Source organism: Medicago sativa, chromosome 7 (genome assembly GCF_051527215.1).
Source record: "Medicago sativa cultivar Bolivia chromosome 7, Bolivia_mono, whole genome shotgun sequence".
NCBI lineage: Eukaryota > Viridiplantae > Streptophyta > Magnoliopsida > Fabales > Fabaceae > Medicago > Medicago sativa.
The window spans coordinates 100,166,110-100,187,672 of record NC_140755.1 but is presented as its reverse complement, the minus strand read 5'-3'; the positions used below and the strand labels follow the sequence as shown (position 1 = coordinate 100,187,672).

At 32.0% G+C, this 21,563-nt stretch overlaps 2 protein-coding genes across 2 annotated transcripts; one reads left to right on the top strand and one right to left on the bottom strand.

Annotated features, from left to right (window-relative positions):
* The first annotated feature begins 11,742 nt into the window (after positions 1 to 11,742).
* On the top strand, positions 11,743 to 12,800 carry IAA30 (indole-3-acetic acid inducible 30). Its single transcript, XM_085722559.1, has 4 exons — positions 11,743 to 11,965; positions 12,062 to 12,225; positions 12,311 to 12,410; positions 12,528 to 12,800. Exons 1-4 carry the CDS (start codon positions 11,784 to 11,786, stop codon positions 12,586 to 12,588), a joined length of 507 nt encoding a protein of 168 aa, XP_085578685.1. The 5' UTR covers positions 11,743 to 11,783; the 3' UTR covers positions 12,589 to 12,800.
* A 3,786-nt stretch (positions 12,801 to 16,586) lies between these two features.
* On the bottom strand, positions 16,587 to 18,457 carry LOC146911199 (chitinase 10-like). Its single transcript, XM_085722558.1, has 2 exons — positions 17,898 to 18,457; positions 16,587 to 17,106 (listed from the first exon to the last, which is right to left on the bottom strand). The coding sequence occupies exons 1-2, from the start codon at positions 18,359 to 18,361 to the stop codon at positions 16,740 to 16,742; spliced, it is 831 nt and encodes a 276-aa protein (XP_085578684.1). The 5' UTR covers positions 18,362 to 18,457; the 3' UTR covers positions 16,587 to 16,739.
* Positions 18,458 to 21,563: the final 3,106 nt, after the last annotated feature.

The window sequence follows — 21,563 nt, the reverse complement described above, 5'->3', positions numbered from 1 at the left end:
GGGAGAGGAAGAGGAAATTACAGAGGTGGAAGGGGTCGAGGAAGACAAGGTTTCAGTAAGGAAATGGTTGAATGTTATAGGTGCCATAAACTAGGACACTTCCAATATGAGTGTCTAAACCTTGAAGAAAACGCAAATTATGCTGAATTTGACAAAGAAGAAGAGATGCTACTCATGGCAAAAGGGGAAACTCTAGAAACTGCTCATGATAAGGTATGGTTTTTAGATTCTAGTTGCAGCAACCACATGTGTGGAAACAAAGATTGGTTCTTTGAAATTGATGATACATTTAGAGAAACTGTGAAATTGGGTGATAACTCCAAGATGGTTGTAAAAGGAAAGGGAAATGTGAGAATGAAAATAAACGAAATAACTCATGTAATCACTGGAGTCTATTTCATTCCTGAATTAAAGAACAACCTACTCAGTCTTGGCCAGCTTCAAGAAAAGGGCTTGACTATTATTCTTAAAGATAACATGTGCAAATTGTATCATGAAGAAAAGGGGTTAATTGTGTTATCTAGAATGGCTTCAAATAGATTGTTTGCTATTAATGTTGTACCAGTTACTTCTTCATGCCTGCAAACTTCAATTGAAGAGACTACCAAGTTGTGGCACCAAAGATATGGTCATCTAAGTGTCGGAGGTTTGAAGCTATTGGTTCAAAAGAAGATGGTGAAAGGGCTGCCTGAACTAAATGATTCTGATGAAGTGTGCTCAGATTGTATGGTTGGAAAGCAACATAGGGAATCTATACCAAAAACTAGTAATTGGAGGGCATCTCAGAAGTTGGAGTTAGTACATGCAGACATATGTGGTCCTATCAAACCAGAATCAAACAGCAAAAGAAGGTATTTCCTTACCTTTATTGATGACTCAAGCAGAAAAACTTGGGTGTACTTTCTAGTAGAAAAATCTGATGCATTAGATAGCTTCAAGAAGTTTAAGGTCATGGTTGAAAAACAATCAGGAAAATGCATTTGCTGCCTGAGAACAGATAGAGGAGGAGAATTTAATTCAGCTGAATTTATTAAATTCTGTGAAGAGAATGGTATAAAGAGACAACTGACTACTGCTTATACTCCTCAGCAAAATGGAGTAGCTGAGAGGAAGAATATGACTCTGATGAATTTAGTCAGAAGCATGTTTTCTGCAAGGCAAGTTCCTAAGGTATTCTGGCCAGAAGCTGTGAATAGGGCAAACTATGTATTAAATAGGAGTCCTACGCTAGCAGTCAAGGATGTAACCCCTGAAGAAGCTTGGAGTGGTGTGAAACCTTCTGTTCATCACTTTAGAATTTTTGGATGTGTGGCTCATATGCATATACCAGATGCACAGAGGAGAAAACTGGACGATAAAAGCAAAAGATGTGTGCTCTTGGGAGTAAGTGAGGAATCAAAGGCCTACAAGTTATATGATCCTGCAACTAAGAAGGTTGTGACAAGCAGGGATGTGGTTTTCTCAGAAAATGAAGCATGGAACTGGGGTACCAAAAACACAACAACTAGTGAAATTCCCTTGGAAGAAGAACAAACTGAGTCAGCTGAAGAAATTACACCTGCAGAACAGATAGCTACTGATATGGTTCAGAGAAATGAGGCATCACCTATTGATAACAGAACTGATGTTGAGACTGAACAAATAGAAGAAACTGCAAATGACACGACCAACCAATCTATAGCTCAGAGTAAACTGAAGAGAAACGTAAGACCACCTGGTTGGCCAGATATCTATGATACTGGTAATGAATATGAGAGTGAGGAGCTTCACAATCTAGTGATGCTTGGATCTATTGAAGATCCTGTTGAATATGAAGAAGCAGCTAAGTATGACATCTGGAAGATTGCCATGGATGATGAAATCAAAGCCATAGAAAGGAACAATACTTGGGATCTAACTACTCTGCCTAATGGAGCCAAAAGTATTGGTGTCAAATGGATCTACAAGACCAAATATAATGAAGATGGGAAAGTTGAAAAATACAAAGCAAGACTTGTTGCTAAGGGGTATACACAAAAGTATGGGGTTGACTACAATGAGGTCTTTGCACCTGTTGCAAGATGGGATACTATTAGGAGTATTTTGGCCATTGCTGCAATAAAAGGGTGGTAAGTGTTTCAGTTAGATGTTAAAAGTGCTTTCCTACATGGTGAATTATGTGAAGAAGTTTACATTGACCAGCCACCAGGTTATGTAACTAAGGGAGAAGAAGGAAAGGTGTACAGACTTTACAAAGCCTTGTATGGGCTCAAACAAGCTCCAAGGGCCTGGTACAGCAAGATAGAAACTTATTTTAGTAAAGCAGGTTTTCTGAAATGTCCTTATGAGCATACCTTGTTCACTAAAATCAAAGATGGAAATAGCATATTGATTGTGAGTCTATATGTTGACGATCTGATATACACTGGAAATGACAGCAAGATGTTTGAGGAATTTAAAATGTCTATGAAAAATAACTTTGATATGACAGATTTGGGGAAGATGAAGTATTTTTTGGGAATAGAAGTATATCAATCCAACAAGGGAATATTCATATGTCAACAGAAGTATGCTAGAGAAATACTTCAGAGGTTTAGTATGCAGGATAGCAAAGAGGTTGAGAACCCTATTGTGCCTGGAACCAAACTGTCAAAGGATGAAGAAGGGGAAATAGTTGATGCTACTAACTATAAAAGGATTGTGGGGAGCTGCATGTATCTTGCAACCACTAGGCCTGATCTTAGTTTTTCTATCAGTGTGATAAGTAGGTTCATGGAGAAGCCTATTGAAAAACACCTTGTAGCTGCAAAAAGGGTTCTAAGGTATGTCAAAGGAACCTTAGAATTCGGAATCATGTATAAAAGGAGTCAAGATGTAAAGCTGATGGTGTTCTCTGATAGTGATTATGCTGGAGATCATGATGACAGAAAAAGTACCTCAGGGAAAGTCTTCATATTAGGTTCAGGAGTTGTGTCTTGGACCTCAAAAAAGCAACCTATAGTGACTCTATCCACTACAGAGGCTGAATATGTAGCTGCAGCCTCTTGTGCCTGTCAAGGAATTTGGCTCAAAAGAATTTTGAAGACCCTTGGTGAGAATCAATTGAAGTGTATCACTATTCAATGTGATAATAACTCGAGCATTAAATTGTCAAAAAATCCTGTGCTGCATGGGAGATCAAAACACATAGATGTAAGATTCCATTTTTTGAGAGACCTCTGCAGAGATGGAGAAATTGAGCTGATATATTGTCCCACTCATGATCAGGTGGCAGATATGATGACAAAGGCAGTAACATTTGAAACTTTTTCAAGACTTAGAACTCAGCTGGGAATGTGTACTATCTCTGAAGTAAACTGATTCGAAAGTGTAATGCAGTTTAAGGGAGGATTTGTTGAGATAGTTTTTTGTTTAGTTTTGTTTTTGGGCCTTGCTGAGTCTGTTCAGTAAGCCCATTGCTGTTTCTGTTTTATGCCTTATGCTGAGTATATAAACTCAATTGTGTAATATCTCTAGAATTAAGAAATTGAATACAAATCAAGGTTTTGCAAAACCAGTCTTCAATTTAACACAACAAACTATATTCTTCTTTATATTTACATATTGTTCTCATTAGTTTGGTATAAGTTAAGTAGAATATGATACAAGTAATTGTGTGTGAACATCATGTGAGAAATGATATTTTAGAAGGAAAAAAACTTTAATTTTAATTGTTGAATCAAAATTAACAACAAAAATTAAAAAGTTATGTGACAACGTCAAAGTGATAGAACATTTATTCCTCCCTTTTGTCCGCTTTCATTCTGGGGTATTTTTTAGGATAACCTTCGTCTAATTTTTCACACATTAATTGTATCATGCATATTATTGAAAATGAAATGAGATAGTTATCTTCCTGTCAAATATACAAAAAAATTACACTATGCGAGACATAACCTGAAGAAGAAAGCCGAGAAAAAAACAACGAAGGCCAAGTTGGCCAACCCCAAATCCTATCGAATCAACTAGATAACTATCATAGTTATCTAAATAGCGATCTAATTATATATATATATATATATATATATATATATATATATATATATATATATATATATATATATTGATATAAGAATCTTGTAGTACCATTGCCATCCTTATCTAAGGAGACGAAGACGTACAAGAATGACAGACAAACCACAAGCACGTAACATTCGACTTGTTGTTGAGCGTGAATTAATATAATTTTTCTTTTGTTGCAAAATAAGTAGGATAGGATGCATCATGCAATAGTTTAGTGATCCAAACAATTTTGGATTTGAAAGATCACACTTGAATCTAGTGGTTCATACTTCATAGGCAATGGATATGAAAGATCATATTGAATGAGCATTATTGACGTTGGCGTTTCCAAAACCCTGATCCAAAAAATTCTTAGTTCCTAATTTTCAGAAATAAACAAGATCATTATAGATTTTTTTTATTATTTGAGTAATGTTATACCGGTAAATAACGTTTTAAAGAATATTCCCTAAACAAAACGTTTTAAAGAATATAAAGTTCATATCATGATATAGATCATATTTGCAAAATTTTAATAAATTCTAAAACCATTTAATATATTATTGAGATCAAACAAATTTAACTATGTTTGATAAAATCACAGAAGGCACTAATCTTATTAAGTCTTAATACCATATCAAATGATTTTAGATTTTGGGAAAAAAAATTTAAGGTTGATCTATATGATATAAACTTAGGATCCATATTTTGTTGACTCTTGTTGATTTTCAAATAAAAATGTGTTTAGTTGTTTTCTTTTGCTGACTGCTATCGAGATTAATTGTTGTTTGTTCTAGTTGATTATTACTATATATTACTAAGATTGGATTGGATGAAGGTTGCTAAGTGTTGAGTGTGATCACAAGCAAATATTTAAGGAGCATCACAACAAAGCAATAAATTTGGCAAATGTGGCTGGGAAGGAGGTTGATCAATAGACTTGTTGAATTCTTGTATCAGCTACGAAGCACAATCTTCACAGCCGACCACTCAATATAAAGTTGCACAAAGGAGGAGGAATATCCCAGGATTACTTTTGCATTTTGATTTTTTTTTTCTTCATATAAACAATGAACGTTGGTGTTGTAATACCTAAACAATTATTTTTCACTTTGGAATTAATGGATGACTTAGAAATTTGGCTAAATCTGAAATGTTAATTTTATGGTATGGCTGAGTACGGAATATACACATCCACCTGAGTTTCTTTTACAACACCGTTTTTTTCTTTGTAACTTATTCCTAACTACCGTTCTTGCAAAAGGTAGTTAATTGTCGTTGAGGATATTTTGGATGGTTCAAGGTACGCGTGAGGTGCATATAGAGCAACTTCCAAACTCCATTATAGCCCCATATGCTAAAATGGGCCGGCCCACTAAAATAACGTTATATCTTTGTCTGCTTTGCGTTCTTAAAATCTGGTTTGACGAAAGTGATAACAAATGGGTGTTGATTTTTTTAACCAAAGTGTGTGCTTGGATTAATTATTTGAGAATTTTTTAAAGTTATTATGCTTGGAGTTTTTAACCAAAGTTTGTGCTTGGTGTTTTTTTTTTAACCAAAGTATAGACTATAGTGGAGGTAGTGGGGTGATTGTAGTGCAGCCATGATCTGATGACTTTGCTTGTTTGAAACTTATGTGTCTGCATGCAAGTGCATGTATATACTAGTGTGCTTGCGTAGTTGCACATCTTTACTTTCCAAATTCTAAACTCTAATATATGTAGGAATTCGAACATGATTGATTATGTTACTTTTCATTATACTTTTGTGATACACAGTACACTCTCTCGACCCTAAATTTATTCCCTAACCTATGACCAGTAGAAAACATATTTCTTGTTTGTTAAAATGGACACTCTTATGTCTTCTTCTTTGATTACCAAATTTTCATAAATTTGTTTGTGAATGCGGTTACCCAACCAGATTGGTTCGAATTTCTTTATGAATCCAGATTTCCAGTAGATGCGCCTACAAGCATGAAGGCCATTAAGAGTGTTACATACACAAACACACATTTTTGCAAAAGTTTGTTTTGTGCGAGTGGATTTTTTTTTCTATGCACAGTATTTCTATTCCTAGGATTGAAACAAGTTAGAATTCTCAATTCTCTACAAACAAAAGACTTCCAGGAGCAAACAAATCATAAAGAAAAACAGTTAACTTTTATCCAACTGAAAACATGCACCCAAAATCAACTTTTTTTTTAAATCGGTCAATATTATTGATGTCAAGTTGTACTAAAAGCAGTACCACTCACGGTAGGGAAAGATACAAATGTAATGTATATAGGCAGACTACGTATAAAACAACTAGTAGAATCAAACTACAAAGTACAAACAAACCACCACAAAGCTAGTCATGATGCTAAGGTATGCAAACCCAAAATCGACTATTATTTGTGAAAACAACTCAAATAAATTTGTTTTTAAGTTAATCCAGTGATTATCAATGGAAAAGGGTCTTGATAATCTAGAATCTACCGCGGGTGAGTAAAATCTGACTAAAAATTGTTCACAATTAGTAATTTAATTCAGGGTTTATTGAACAATTCGTCATTGGTGGAGCTCAATTTAACTTATAATTTCCACAATTGTAATAATAATATGTGTGAAATGATCAAAATGACTTATTAGTATTTTTACAATTGTAACTTGAATTTATTCAAATCTAAACAACATGAAAAATTTATTAACATGTGTGTAATGGTTAAAATGACTTGTTAGTTAGCCAGAGGAGTACAAACTAAACCTATTAAGGGTCTTGTTAATAAGTGTCCTCGGGACACTCTTTAAAAATTCTAAAAAAAGAAGTTATTTTATAAAAAAAGTCAAATATTTCAATTTCTGATGAATTGATTACAAAAACTTTCAAAAAAAGTTACTATTTCAATGTCTTAAAGAGTACCCGAGACACCGATTAACATTTCTCATCTATTAATTACCCTCAAACAGTAACAATCGAGCTATATTGGTCACATACTTTGCATTGAAAAACCAGGGGTACAGGAACAGGAACGGTGACTAAATTGGCCTTATCGTTGCAAGACACATTTTCTCCGGCAATTAAACAAAACAGAAACGTTAATTGGTTACACATTGCTTAATTTTCATGTATTTTGCTGGGGACCAAATGACAATTTGATGGCTAATTAAAGCAACCTTATGGTTGGTAAGGTGGGGAACATTTTCATTTTTTTTTTGTCTTTTCTCCCGGTTGAATATTTAGTCTCATACCTCCTTCTTTAGGTAGCATGTCGTTTCTTTAGATTCAAGCAAATTGTACCAAGTTTTGCTCTTTGATTTTGTTTTTAAAGCTCTTGTTCCCTCTTCAACTTCTGAACCATAGGAAAAATAATAAAAATAAAAATTAAGACGTGCTCATGGAAAATAAAATTGCTTAGTAAGCGTGAAATATTACACGTGGGTGCTAGGTGTTGAATGGAGAAGAAACTAAGAATATGATGTGTTAACAAACAAGTAGCATTGTTTGATTCTTTATTGTGTTAACAAAGTAAATAAATTGAATTTATTTTGTGTCCCCAAGACAGGAGCTCGGCATCACACTATACCATTAAAAAAGTGTCATTAGACATTGTTCGACAATTCTGATTATTATGTCTTTTTGTTGCTTAGTGCTCCCTCCCCTTCATATCAAATCTCTTTTGCTCCAATACTATCATTATGTCTTTTCTTTTCTTGATTTGTAAACAAAAACTGCTAACCTATTTAAGAATTAACATTTTAAAACTATACTAATCTTTTCCTTCAAAAAAAACTATACTAATCTTTATTTTTTGGTTAGGAGTAAACATTTTATAATTCTCATTATATTAGTTGAATGATATTGATAAAGACTTTGACTAAGAAAATATATAAAAGGTTTCAATAGTACTAAAAGAAATTATAGTGACGTTTACTTACTTATTTTATTGAAAAACAAATCGTAGTATTATGCTTGATTTTTTTAGGGGTAATATTATTCTAGATTATTCTCATTATATTCGGTCAATATACCAATAACAATAAAAAAGAAAATATTCTCAATGTCTGAGTCTATCACCTAAAAGAACCATCAAGCAAAAAAAGGCCAAGTGCTTGCATGCATGAGTTTTTCCTTTTTAGGGTTCTAGTATCTTTATCAGTAAAACTTTAAAAACAAAAAAGAAAATGAAAACACGTGAGACAGAAAAGGCCAAGTATATACATATATAATGCCCGTGCTTTATGTGGCACAATACTTTTGTTAACAGATACTTATGCATAAACAAAAGATGTTAGTATTTATAAGGAGTTTGCTTCAAAGAATAATAATAATAATAATAATAATAATAATAATAATAATAATAATAATAATAATAATAATAATAATAATAATAATAATAATAATAATAATAATAATAATAATAATAATAAACATAGCCATTAATTGTACCCAACAAAAATTAAGCACAACATATATATATATATATATATATATATACACACACACACACACACACACACACACACACACACACACACCCTTTTTTCCCTCTAAAAAAAGCATACACATTTTTTATGAATATATAAGCACACAATGAAATGATATTCCGCCCATCTTAAATATAAATAAAAATGTCATATATTTGGTGCGAATTATTATATTTTACACAATTCATTCGAATTTTTCTTTTTCGTTCAAACAAGGATTTTTACACCAAAAAAATAAAACAAGGAATTTGCACAAAATTCATTACTTGTATCTTGTCTCATAGGCGTTCAAACAAGTTTGTGAGATATTATCATTTCACATCGAACCTATAAATACTTTTGAACGTACTCATTTGACATCATTCAATACGTTAATTTTCAGTTTACAAAAATATGTAGTGCTATTAACCAGATTAACTTCTTTTTTCTAATAAACTCGCAAATTTGCCGTAAATAATTCTAACCCTAAAAATTACTACTATGTCATTCATTCACGTCAACGATGGTTAAGAAACAAGGAAAATGATGTCAAGCTTGGTAGTGTGTCTAGTTAAATTATTGAAAAGCAAAAGGGAGGACACTTGTCTTATAGTAGTAAATTAGGTTCAATGTGTAATTAATTGTAATAAGTAGTTAAGTACACCCTAACTAAGACACATTTTAAGATTTTTCCAAATAGAAAATATTTGAAAAAAAAAATTACTGTCGGCCTTTTTGAAAAATAAATTTACACTATTTTCGATACACAATTTCTATATTTCACATTCTTAACATATGTCTTAAGACATATGTTAACATGTGCGTCACAAGAAGATGTTCTAACAATTTGGTCATAAGTTTTGGTGTGCACATGGTAAAATATTTGTTTGAAGATTTAAATCCCTTAATTTAATGAATATCAATAATAGTTTTAATTTTTGTAGTTGTGCATGGAAGATACAATTCCTTTGTTAAAAGGGTTTTGCTAACCGGTGTCTTAAGGGCAATGGTTAAGGAATCCATTTGTAGAAATTATGTCTTGGAAATGTAAGTTTTTACTTTTGTCTTAGCAATAATTACATAACTTTTTGTTACAAAGTTACTTATTTTAGTACTTTAACCAATGCTCCAAGGGCACTGGTTAGCATTCTCCTTGTTAAAAAAATGCTTGCAACTTATCTTCATATGTATACTCTCATGCTGTTGATAGTTTCTTTGCTGTTCATGGAGCGTTTCAAGGAAGGAAGTACATCAATATGTTTCAAGGAAGGAAGGAAGCATCACAAGTTTCAATACCTTGTTTGTTTATAGTATTTGGTCTCAGCAATCAAGATCCCTCATGCGCTACACGATGATTATATATATCCAATATTGAACATTGATCCATTGGATATAACCCTATGTCTATGTGTACAAGGTTTCAGTTATCAATGTTCTCTTGTCCACCTGAATATTGCCCATGAATTGTCTACACAGTCTAGGTTCATTCCCTTAAAACAAAAACGACCACACGCGTTGTCCATTGTGTGTCTCTGTTGTAACTCCAACATCTTCAAATTTCGTCTAAATAAATCAAAGTGTTCATAGAGTCATCAATATTATTTTACATGCATCATAAGCACTTACAATACACTAGTTCTCTCATGGACGTGCATAAAAAGATGTCTCACATAATTGAACAATTTTTAATGGAATAACACGTGTCAAAGTATATTGTTTTGTATACCAAAGAAGATTCACATTGCTTAATTGAAGTTAAGCTGGTAAAACAAGAGTAATGATAATTGAAGTTAAGCTGGTAAAACAAGAGTAATGATATTTATATGTGAAATTTTTTTTTCGGCCAATCTTCTGTCAAAACAATAGAAAGATAAAGATAAAGAAGATTAATTATGATAGAGAGTTGTTCAAAAATTATTATAAAATAGTTGTACAAACGATATTTTTCTAAAAAAATATTATTTAAAATTTAGAAGTTTATTAAATACTCAATCTTTTCTACCTATCGAGGCTAACTAAACTATAATATCATATTATCAAAACTTTCGGACTGCAAGATGTACATATGTGCTTGAGCCCCTCGTGTGAACTAATTTTTAAGATTGAAATTTAAATTCATGATTTAACATGACATTAGAGTCGGATTAAGTTGATATCAATGTATGAATGGAACCCATAATCTACATTAAGTGTGAGGGGGATCATTGAAATTGTATTAAGTATCCTATCCTATTTTCAAGATTCCCCTAACTTTTGAAATTATATCCAAAAGACATCTTTATTTAAAGACAAAACTGTTACTAACTATAAGTAAATAAGCTCCCTAAAAAAAACTAGGGAAATGCTAACTGGTCCCACCGGGACACTGGTTAAGGATATGAAAAAGGAAACTATATAGTAGTTAATGCATTGAAATTGTGTAATTAATTTATAATAAAGTCAAAAGCAGTTTCCTTTTATGGTAATAATTCCCTTTTATGGTATGCTTAACCAGTGCCCCGGGGGCACCGGTTAGCAGGACCCTTAAAACTATTAGTAAATAAGAGAAAAGTAATATAGAAATAGATTTTAGGTATAATGAAAATGTTGATTACATCAAAGAATACATTAATAAAATCATTATAGCTCATTATAGCTATGAAGAACAACTGACTATTGTAACTAATTGTAACTAATTGGTTTAATTAACTTTTTTTGTTAAGTAGTCTAGTGGTTAGAGCTCACTCAATTAAATGTGGAGAAGTGGGGTGTTCGGGGTTCGAACCCCGCCCCTGCATATAATTTGCAGTATCCATACCAACTGAACTAAGCTTACGGAGATTGGTTTAATTAACTTTATAAATGATAAAAACCGTCTATGTTTTGATAAGATCATAACGAATAATATTACTACGGTTTCAAATTTAAATAAAAATATATATATATTAAAACAAAATCAACGTATCTCATTAAAAATTTGAACAAAATATATCTATTATTTTGACTTTTCTTCCTTGTATTTGAAAATTGAAATAGGAGAAATTGCTACATCACACTTGAGTTGAAAGTGTTTGAAACATAAAAGATGCTGAGTTGGATTCTTAAATTGACACGTGTAATTGTCGGCTACATTAACAACATTTCATGGTCCACCAAACTACATGGGAGAAACAAAAAGAAAAAGAAAAGTTAAATTGACACAACAGCTGAGGAAGTCTAATTGAATTTTTTTTCATAAGCATAGATAGATCTCTCAGTTAAATTTGTTTATATATAAGGCCTTAAGGTGGCGGCTTGTTATGTCATCTAGCTATTTCTTTTCATTCTTTCACAATGGGAAAAACAAATAGTTCAAATTCCTCTTCATCTATTAGCAGTAACAGTAACCATAATCTTTATATTTCAACTGCATCCTCTCTTACACACCTCAACACTCAACAGCTTCCCACTGATCTTAGTCTTGGACTCACCATTTCCCCCACTCAACATTTTCATGTTGGCTCATCAGTTTCAAGGTTAATTTCTATGTATATTCACCATTTTAATATACTCATTCATATATCATTAATTATTTTATATATGTTGATTTTTTGTGTCATTCTTTTTTATAGGGGGCAATGGCAACAAAACTATGACTACAATGATCGTAGTAGCTTCTTTGTGAAGGTGTACATGGAAGGAATTCCAATTGGTAGAAAACTTAATATACTTGCTCATCAAAGTTATCATGAGTTAGTAAAGACTCTTGAGCACATGTTTGACACTACCATTCTATGTAAAATCCTATTACTCTTCTTAATGTGTTGTACATTTTGTGATGTTTTTTGTTTTGTTTACTTATTGAGTACTATTTGGAACAGGGGGAAATGAGATGGATGGAGTGCAACCAGAAAGATGTCATGTGTTAACTTATGAAGATGAAGAAGGAGATTTGGTCATGGTTGGAGATGTTCCTTGGGAGTAAGTTGATTATAACTCTGTTTTTGAAGAACACAAGAATTTTGTTTGTTAAAAAAGAAAACAATATGTATGTTCTGTTTTTTTGTATTAATGTGTTTGTGTTTTTTTAATGTGTAGGATGTTTTTATCGACTGTTAAGAGGTTGAAGATCACAAGGGTAGACACATTTGGGTGTTAAAAATGTATATGACACCAAATGTGCTTGATTTCAAATTTTGTTCTCTAGCTAGAGTGAGACTCAATAGAATGGTTCTTATGTGATCATATAATGTAGAAAAATCTTACTCTAGTTAATTAATTAGTGGAGTATGCGGAAAAACATAGATGTAAATGCATAGCTCTCTGTTTTTTAATTTCTAAGAAGCAAATGGAAAAGAATAGTATTGTACATGCTCCATTTGTCAAGCCCACCAGTGTGTTTTAAGATTAAGTTTATTTAAATATTTTGTCAAAAAATGATTTATGTAAAATATATTTTCAGACCAACTGATTCGTTGAAATTCCAATGTAACGAACAATCTATAAAAATAAAAATAAAAATTGTTATAAGTGTACCAGCAAACTACCAAAATAGTCCATTGACTTTGTGATGAGCTTTCAAAATTATGAGAATAATGGATATTTCAAATTGGCCATCAACATTGCAAAATGTCTCTTATATTTGAGCAAGATCTTCTCTATTTGTTAAAATAAATGGAATATGCAATTTGGACAGAAATAAACACACAAAAATAAAAAATAGTGGATCCTACAACTAAGTGAGTCCTACTATCATTAATTATTTTAAACTTTTATTTTTTTAAATTTTATCGATGTCTTTATCTATCCAAATTGAAGAAATTGAGAGAATCATAAATAAAGATGATTCTAACTCTTCATATTCATACTTCTATTAACCTCCCTCATGACTAAATCTTGTGTTACTTCATGACATGTTCAATATACTGAAAGTGTAATTTCAAATCGGAAGTCCTACCCACGATATTTGGTCATTGATTTTGTATATACTGAAAGTGTAATTTTTTTATATATACGTTCAATCAAATCACACAATGTAGATATTTTGTATACTAATCTAATAAAATGACATGGTGTGATTTAATTTGAAGCATGTGTAAAAAAGTTTAACATCGTTAATGTATAAAAATTAATTTTTTCTCCAATCCCACATGTTTGATAGTTTTGTGGTTCCATCCCTGGTTGAAATAGTGATTTTCACACATCATAAGTAAAAGAAATCTGGATAACAAAATCCAAGGATGTGGGATAGCATCTGGTTGTTGGTAAAGTCCAAACTTCGGTGTCTATAGCAATTGCAGTTAACCCAAAACATATTGTAATTTAAATGGTAGCAGCAAGCCAAGTTTGACCCCGAGCTCAAAAATAAAACAAAAAATTGAAAGCCTAGCACATTTATCTCATGTTGATGATGATTCTTAACTCGTCATTTTTGGTAGTGACTACACTGCACAATTTTTTTGATACCCAATTCCCTTGAAGCATAGAGAGAAGGTAATATTGACTTCCTTGATTACAGCTCCAAAATGTGTTTCAGCTAACACAATAAACTTCTGCACTTAGAATTACCTTTGAAAAATGGCAATTAACCTACTAAAATCATCTACAATTGTAAGAAAATATTTATATTTATAAATGTAGAACATCAGCAAAGTAACAGATGAGAGGAGAAAAGATAAAGCGCAAACAATGTAACAAGATGTTTGGTTTTGAAGTTTGGCCAATTGTGCCTATGTCTCCTACTATTGAGCAATAGTAGTTCCATAATATTTATGTGAATGAAGCTGGAATTTACAATGGAGTCATGCTCTTTACCCAAATGATTTTGCTCACTCCCAAAGTAAAAGTCCATACTGCCCCTACGCATGTTAACTCACGTAGCGTGAGTTAACCTACGCCAGTTATAAGATGAATGTGACTTTAGTCACGCTACGTGACTTAAGTCACGCTAGTTATAAGTTGGCCGTAATTTTATAAGTTGGATGTTATAACTTACGCAAGTTAACTCACGCCCAGGATTTACACTAGCGTGAGTTAACTCACGCTAGTTAGGCCGGTGGTCACAACTCAAGAACACGTTTTTTGGACTTTGGTCGGTTATTCAACCATGATTTTATTATGTTTTACACGTTTTTTTTACTGTTTTTGACTGAATTTAGTGCATATAAAGCCTATGCACTAAACAATTTTCAATTAGGCCTTCATTTTTTTTTTGGTTACATTTAAGGCCTATATTCTAAATTAATTTATTAACTTTATTCTAAAATATTTTGTTTACATTAATCTAAATTATTTTCTTAACTTTATACTAAATTATTTTATTAACATTATTCTGAAATATTTTCTTAACATTATTGTAAATTAGTTTGTGCACATTAATCTAAATTAATTTATTAACTTTATTCTAAATTATTTTGTTTACGTTACTCTAAATTATTTTCTTAACTTTATTCTAAATTATTTTATTAACATTATTCCGAAATTATTTTGTTAACATTATTCTAAATTATTGATAAAAGCAAATGGACTAAATATAAATAAAAGTAAATGGACTAAATTAATATAAATAAAAGTAAATATAACAATATCTTATTTTATTAATAATTCTCACATTACAACAATTGTCATACAATAATGTTGAAGTTATTCACTAAATCTACTTATTTTCTCCTTTTTGGGGTAAAAAGTGAACAATCTTCGTGGGGTAAAATAGTGAGCAGCCTTCTTGGGGAAAATACATCATCAACCCTTGGGTTAAATTTAAATCTGTTTTTTTTTACCACAAGAAGTTCTTTTTACCCACGGTAAAAAGTTTCTGCGGTTAAAAAAACAGGTTTAAAATTATCCCAAAGGGTCGATCACTTCCCCAAGTCGGCTACTCACTATTTTACCCCGACGAAGTTTGATCACTTTTTACCCCAAAAGAGAATATTGAAAAAAAGAAAAGAAAGAAGAGAAATAGAGGGAGAGAGTGAGGAGGGGGAGAAAGTGATATGGTGTGAGGAATTAGGTAAGTATGGAGGGGTATTTATAGGTAGAAATGTGAACCTAGGTTATATCTAACATAAATGTGGTCAAAAAAAAACGTGTGAAGTGGTAAAAAACGTGTATATTGAATGTTGAAAAGCTGACCAAAGTTGAAAAAACGTTTGTTCTTCACCGGCCAACTAGCGCAAGTTAACTTGCGCTAGTGCTGTAGTTTGGCGTGACTTAAGTCACGTTCATATAACACTTACGCATGTTGAGTCACGTAACGTGACTTAACATACGTAACAAATGCACTAGCGCAAGTTAAGTTGCGTAGGGGCATTTTCGACTTTTACTTTGGGAATGAGCGAAACTGTTTGGGTAAAGAGCAGGATTCTTTACAATGTTACAGGTCTTATATAAATACTACAAATTGCAACAATATTCTCCACATGCCCACTTGACACAGCCTATGAGCCATAGTCAACAATAAAATTGAATAACGAAAACTGAGAAAGGTCTCCTAGATATCCATGTGTAATAGTTCATAAGTATGTGAAGATTACTCTTATCAATGGTAAAAGAAATTAGTCTTTTTTGTTTAGAGTAATGATCAATATCGCAAATTCCAGATTTATTGAGTATTGACATTCACAAAAGAAACTGTTAGTTGCATGTCGAAACTTAAAATGCCACAAGGCTAACTGTGGAGAACTAATGGAACTGCAAATTACATTGCTCAAAGTATATATTAGACTATCAGCCATGAGGAAGGAGCCGACGACCAGGGTTAGAAACCAAAGCTTATTGATACCATGCAAGTCTATATTGTCTTAACTACCAAGTCGTTAATAACTTAACTTAACTTGACTATCAAGACGATACCAAATATAAAAATTATTTTCCTATTCTAACGGTATATGCTACGATCCAAATTAAATATCCTTGTAAATTAAGCTATGACCACATTACCACTGGCAAATGAACAGGATCATTGGCTCAACACTCCAATAACGAGTATTTAACAACAAAGGGAGTGTTAAAATATCAAAAACATACATATTCCCATATTTTAAATTGTGATTTCTCTAGTGTCCAACCACTAAAAACATCAAGATAGATCCAAATACATGGAACAATTCATTTATCTTTTATATAAGATATATAGATAATGTAAAATGACATCATGTCTGCGTGTACTTCAAACAAGAAGGAATGAAAAAACTTTTTATTCATTAATTTCTAATGATAAATTGCAGCGATTATTGAACTTTTGCTGGAGTAAAAAGAAAAACACAAAACATATACTATAAAGGAAATAAATTATAGTTAGAACCAAAATTATTAAAACGATTTCTGATATGCACAATCCAAATTAGGTCCAGTATCCACATTGAACAACTTGGTAAATCTTTGATAAAATCCAATTCGATCATTCACTCTTGCATCATCAGGAATTCCACATTCCAATCCACCATTGACTATATTTGTCACCAATCCAAAACCTGCTGTGCGATTAGCTGCTATGTCAGCTTTTGTTGCCAAATATCTTCCAACCATCACATTGTGACAAGAAGGTATTGGTTTTCTCTCTGTCATCCAAAACCATAGAGCAGTTTTGAAAGCAATCACTGAATTGTTTGATACAATCTCTGGATTTCTCAGCCCATCAAATCCTAACGCCTTCCCTGCTGGTCCATAGTTATAATTCCTACACAAAAGTTTATGAGAGGGGACTCTGTTAATCTTGAGTTCGATTGATTAAGACGCAAGTAAAATTTTACTATTATAGTTTTAGTTAGAATTTGAACTTGAATTCTCTCGAACAAACTGCCTTTAACTGAAACTCATTAGCTACTTGAATTCAATCGCTTGATTAAGTATAATATGGTTGGGTGTGTGAATATTTTGTTTGACATAAATGAGTTTCTCCTTTTTTGTTTTTGTTGACAAATAAACTGATATAGTTAGAGAATGATTTAGATGTCTAGTTGTTTTTTTTTTTTTGCAAATTAGTCTCTAAAAAAAAAAAAGACTGCAATCTCATTTTGCAGCTAATTTTGAAACTAATTTAGCGACCGGTTATAAACCGGTCACTACAGATACGAAATAATTACTAAATCGGGTTCTACATAGCAAATTTTCAGAAAACTTATTTCCCAAGCTGAGGATCATATGGATTAAAACTGGCCGTCAAGAATTTTAACGCTGCTATACGTACACTATAACATATTGAATTTGAGCTCATAGAAACAATTTTTGGTTTGGATGTGTGGATTTGGACAAAGAATTGGTAATAAACCAAATAATAATTTAATCTAATAATCAATACTCCCTCCGGTCACTATTATAAGCAAAAATTGACTTTTTAGGTTCATTCAATAAATGATGTATATGGTCTATATATGGACTACATACATCGTTTATTGAATGAATCTAAAAATTGAACTTTTGCTTATAATAGTGACCGGAGGGAGTAGTTTGCAAGTAGTTAGTGTATACCAAGATAGTTGAATAGGACCTCTTCCTTTGTAACTTTTGCCTTCAAAGCAAGGCCAATCTTTGTCAGTAGAATCACAGTAGCTACTTTGAGGACTAATTTCTTCTTTGAAGCATAAGCCCCAAGAAAATGGTCCATCAGGTGCAGTGTCCCACCCACCAGTAGTTTCATGTGAAATCTGAGCAAGAAAAGCAGCTATCTCACGCTTTCTTGTGGTCAAACAACCTGTAGTACCAAATTGAGGAAAATATTTGGAAGCTTCAATGAAGGATTGGTAAGGGTAAAAGTTTTTGGCAGGACATGCAGTGTCATCTTTGTGTAGGAATATTGTGTCATAAAGGTTTTTACTTATTAGAGAAGAGATTGGTATAATAGGGTACCCAATAAATGATTCAACTCCTAAAGATGCAGAGGAGGAAAGAGCAATAAAGCAAAATAATAAGGGGGTGAGAATGGAAAATGTCATTTTCTTTAAAAATAAGGCAAAGTTAAATGTTTTTAAGAGTTAGTTAGTTTTTGTTGAGGAAATTGAGATAAGCAAGAAGGCTTTTATAGACAAATGTGAGGAGAGGGAAATATTGGAACAAAACTTGTAATTGTAGTATCACAGAAGTACTAATTTGGTGGATCTGACTCACATGGCATTTAGTGCTTGTCATGGTATTGTAACTAAATTGATTGAACCATTTCTTTCGGAGGGTTTAAATTATTTGTCTTTGTTAATGTTATCTTTACAATATGTGACATTTATTTAGGAGAGAAAATGTCGCTTATAGAGAGGGGCAAATATTTTGTGAATCAGGGCAGCTCATTTTGATTTGGTAATACACATTTTGATGACTTGAATTGGTTCTATTATTACCTCAACATTTGTCTTAATATTTGTGTGTCTAAAGAGCGCCGTAAGCAACAATAAACTAATGATCATTAAGAGTTTTACACATTATATTTACATCTGAAGTTTTAAAGTGTCGGGTTTAAGTCGTCGCTTTTATATATCTAGCTCATTTCTAATTCATGTTTGACTACCACTTATACTTAAAAAGAAAAAAGGAACTATGATTTGGCACTCAAATTGAACATGACACCCTCTTGATTAATTACTGAACATGTAAAGGTTGAATCATGGAAATAATTTCTAGGGTAGTTAAAGACTAGTTATTGTCTCGTATATAAATGGTAAGTAGACCCTCTATATCGTATGTACCCATTGGTTGAGCTTTGGTATGTTCTCTGCTTATTTTTTTTTTAATTTAGGTGTATTCTCCTCTAGTATTGAAAGTATGTATTTAGGTTTCAATAACTCGTGTACTCTTTCTTGCAATTAAAGAAGTTCATCATCGTCAACTTTTCAATATTTTCGTAAATTGACTTACCAACCCACCTTAAGAAAAGATTATTCAACTTTCTAACCCATTCACATGCCTTGTTTGCGGGGCTGACTTAGCCACCTAGGTATGTATCCGCCCCACTTTGATTGTGGATACTAATGTCTGTCTAGTTTTGTCTTACGATGGAAGAGGTAAGTTGTCTAGTGGTGGGATCCACTTGCTTGTTGTATATGTAGTAATATACAGCGTCACATGAGATATACTTATTTAGATACAACATTAAATAAAATATGATTGGATTTACCGACATAAATACACAAAATTTAAAGAAAAAAATTAAATGAAGTTGAATGATGTGATTAAATTACTTTTTTTTAATATTTTTATTTTTGTGTGTTCAAATATTTTTTATTTGAGGTTGGGACCATGTAAGGTTTTCTAATGTCACATGTCTTTTAATACACCACTGAAGTCACGATGCATCCCATGATATGATACTTTGATATACCTTGTACAATTATTAGTTGTTGAATAATTCTAGTGCAATTAGATATTAGAATCCGCCTGCAGGGCTTTTGGCCATGAGTGCCATCAATTGAATGGCATGGTCAATACTTATTAAGATTATTATAAATATAAAGTGAAGGTAATTAGGTAAACAAGACAAAAACTATTTTTTGAGGCAAAGTAAGACAAAAACTAGAGACAAGTGAAAAAATTATAATTAATACTCCACTCATTATGTGTGAGTTTAAACAATTCTTCGTTCATTCTCTATGTTTTTAGCACTAACCAATTAGTAGTTTTTTTACTTAACTTTGATGCTCGCATAAGCAAGAATACAAATAGAAAAATTCAAAGTACAAACATTTCGCTTTTTTGAATAAGTCTTTGGTTGAGACTTCAGACATCATATTTTACGGATTTTAATATAACACATGACGCAGTAACTGATCTGCACCGTTTGATCTAAAATTGATGCTTAAAATCTTACACTATGTGAAACTATCGAGATTTATGTTGTGAATTTGAAACCGTTTGTTCGTAGATTAATGGCCGAGATTTGTTACCATGTGAATTTGCTACTGCAGCAAATCCAAATGAATGCTTGTTTATACTATTGACTTTACTAGAAAAACGATATTTATTCAAATTGTAGAAAACATTAGATACAAACACAAATTTAGCATCGCTAAAAATTAAAAGAAAGAAATTCATCAACAGACGCACACATCCAAGTTAATAACATAAAACGACAAAATGTCTACAAATAATGTGACAAAATAAGAACTTGGCCGATGGCATGACAATACTGAAGAAGTTTACAAGTAAGGATCAAAGACAAATAAATGTTATGTTATATCAAGCATATATTGATAAAGTTTGTAGTAATCAATTTTAGTCACGACATACTAAGATGTCGTTAGGAAATGGTTGAAGGCTGTCTGGTTGTAAACTTGTAATGTGGTTTTGGTGTCTGTATGGTTGCAATTATTTGGATTTGTTAAGTAAGGATGTTTTGGTGTTTTGACTTCGGATGCTGTGGTGAGGACCAATTTAACAGGTTTTGTGATTAGGTTGGAGTCATTGCCTCATTGGAATAATGAAGTCATAAAATCAGTCAAACATCTTCAATGATGCAAAAATAACAGTCCCCTAAAAAAAAACAAAGAATAACCAACAAATTAGTAAAAACTAATAATTATTTCATAGAAACTAGCTCATTTCATAGAAACTAAGCTCATAAGTTAGTAATAACCAACAGAAACTAGCCACACAAGCTCTTTTCATGACAGATAGCTGTATTAGATAATTTCTTTGGTGTAGTGATAATATTGTAAACTGTGTTAGTAAGTCTTAAGTTCAGCAAATATGTAAAAATTAAATCACTTGATTATGTATTTAAAAGTATATGGAGCTCACTTGCAAGAGGTATCATTTCGTACTGCATATGCATACCTTGAGTCACGTAGGGTTAGTAATGATACTCATAGGAGTTAATAAAATGGAGTAAATAGTATAACATGTAGAACCAAACAAAAAACATTTTAGATTGAAGGCGTGTTCGGTGTCAGACATGTGTAATTATGTTGACACCGATACATGCTTATCCTTCCTTCCCTTATATATGCTAAAGCTACCCGAATCAACAAGATTTATAATAACCATAAAACCAAATTGGGTGCAATTACCACATCATGCAGTTTTAATCTCAACCATTGGATCAACTTATATCACAAGGCAGTGGTTTAATTTGAAAAAGTTGTAATCTAGATTGTCTAATTTAATTTACAATCTTGTCGGTTGACTCATTTTACCTGCATTGTTAAGTTTGCA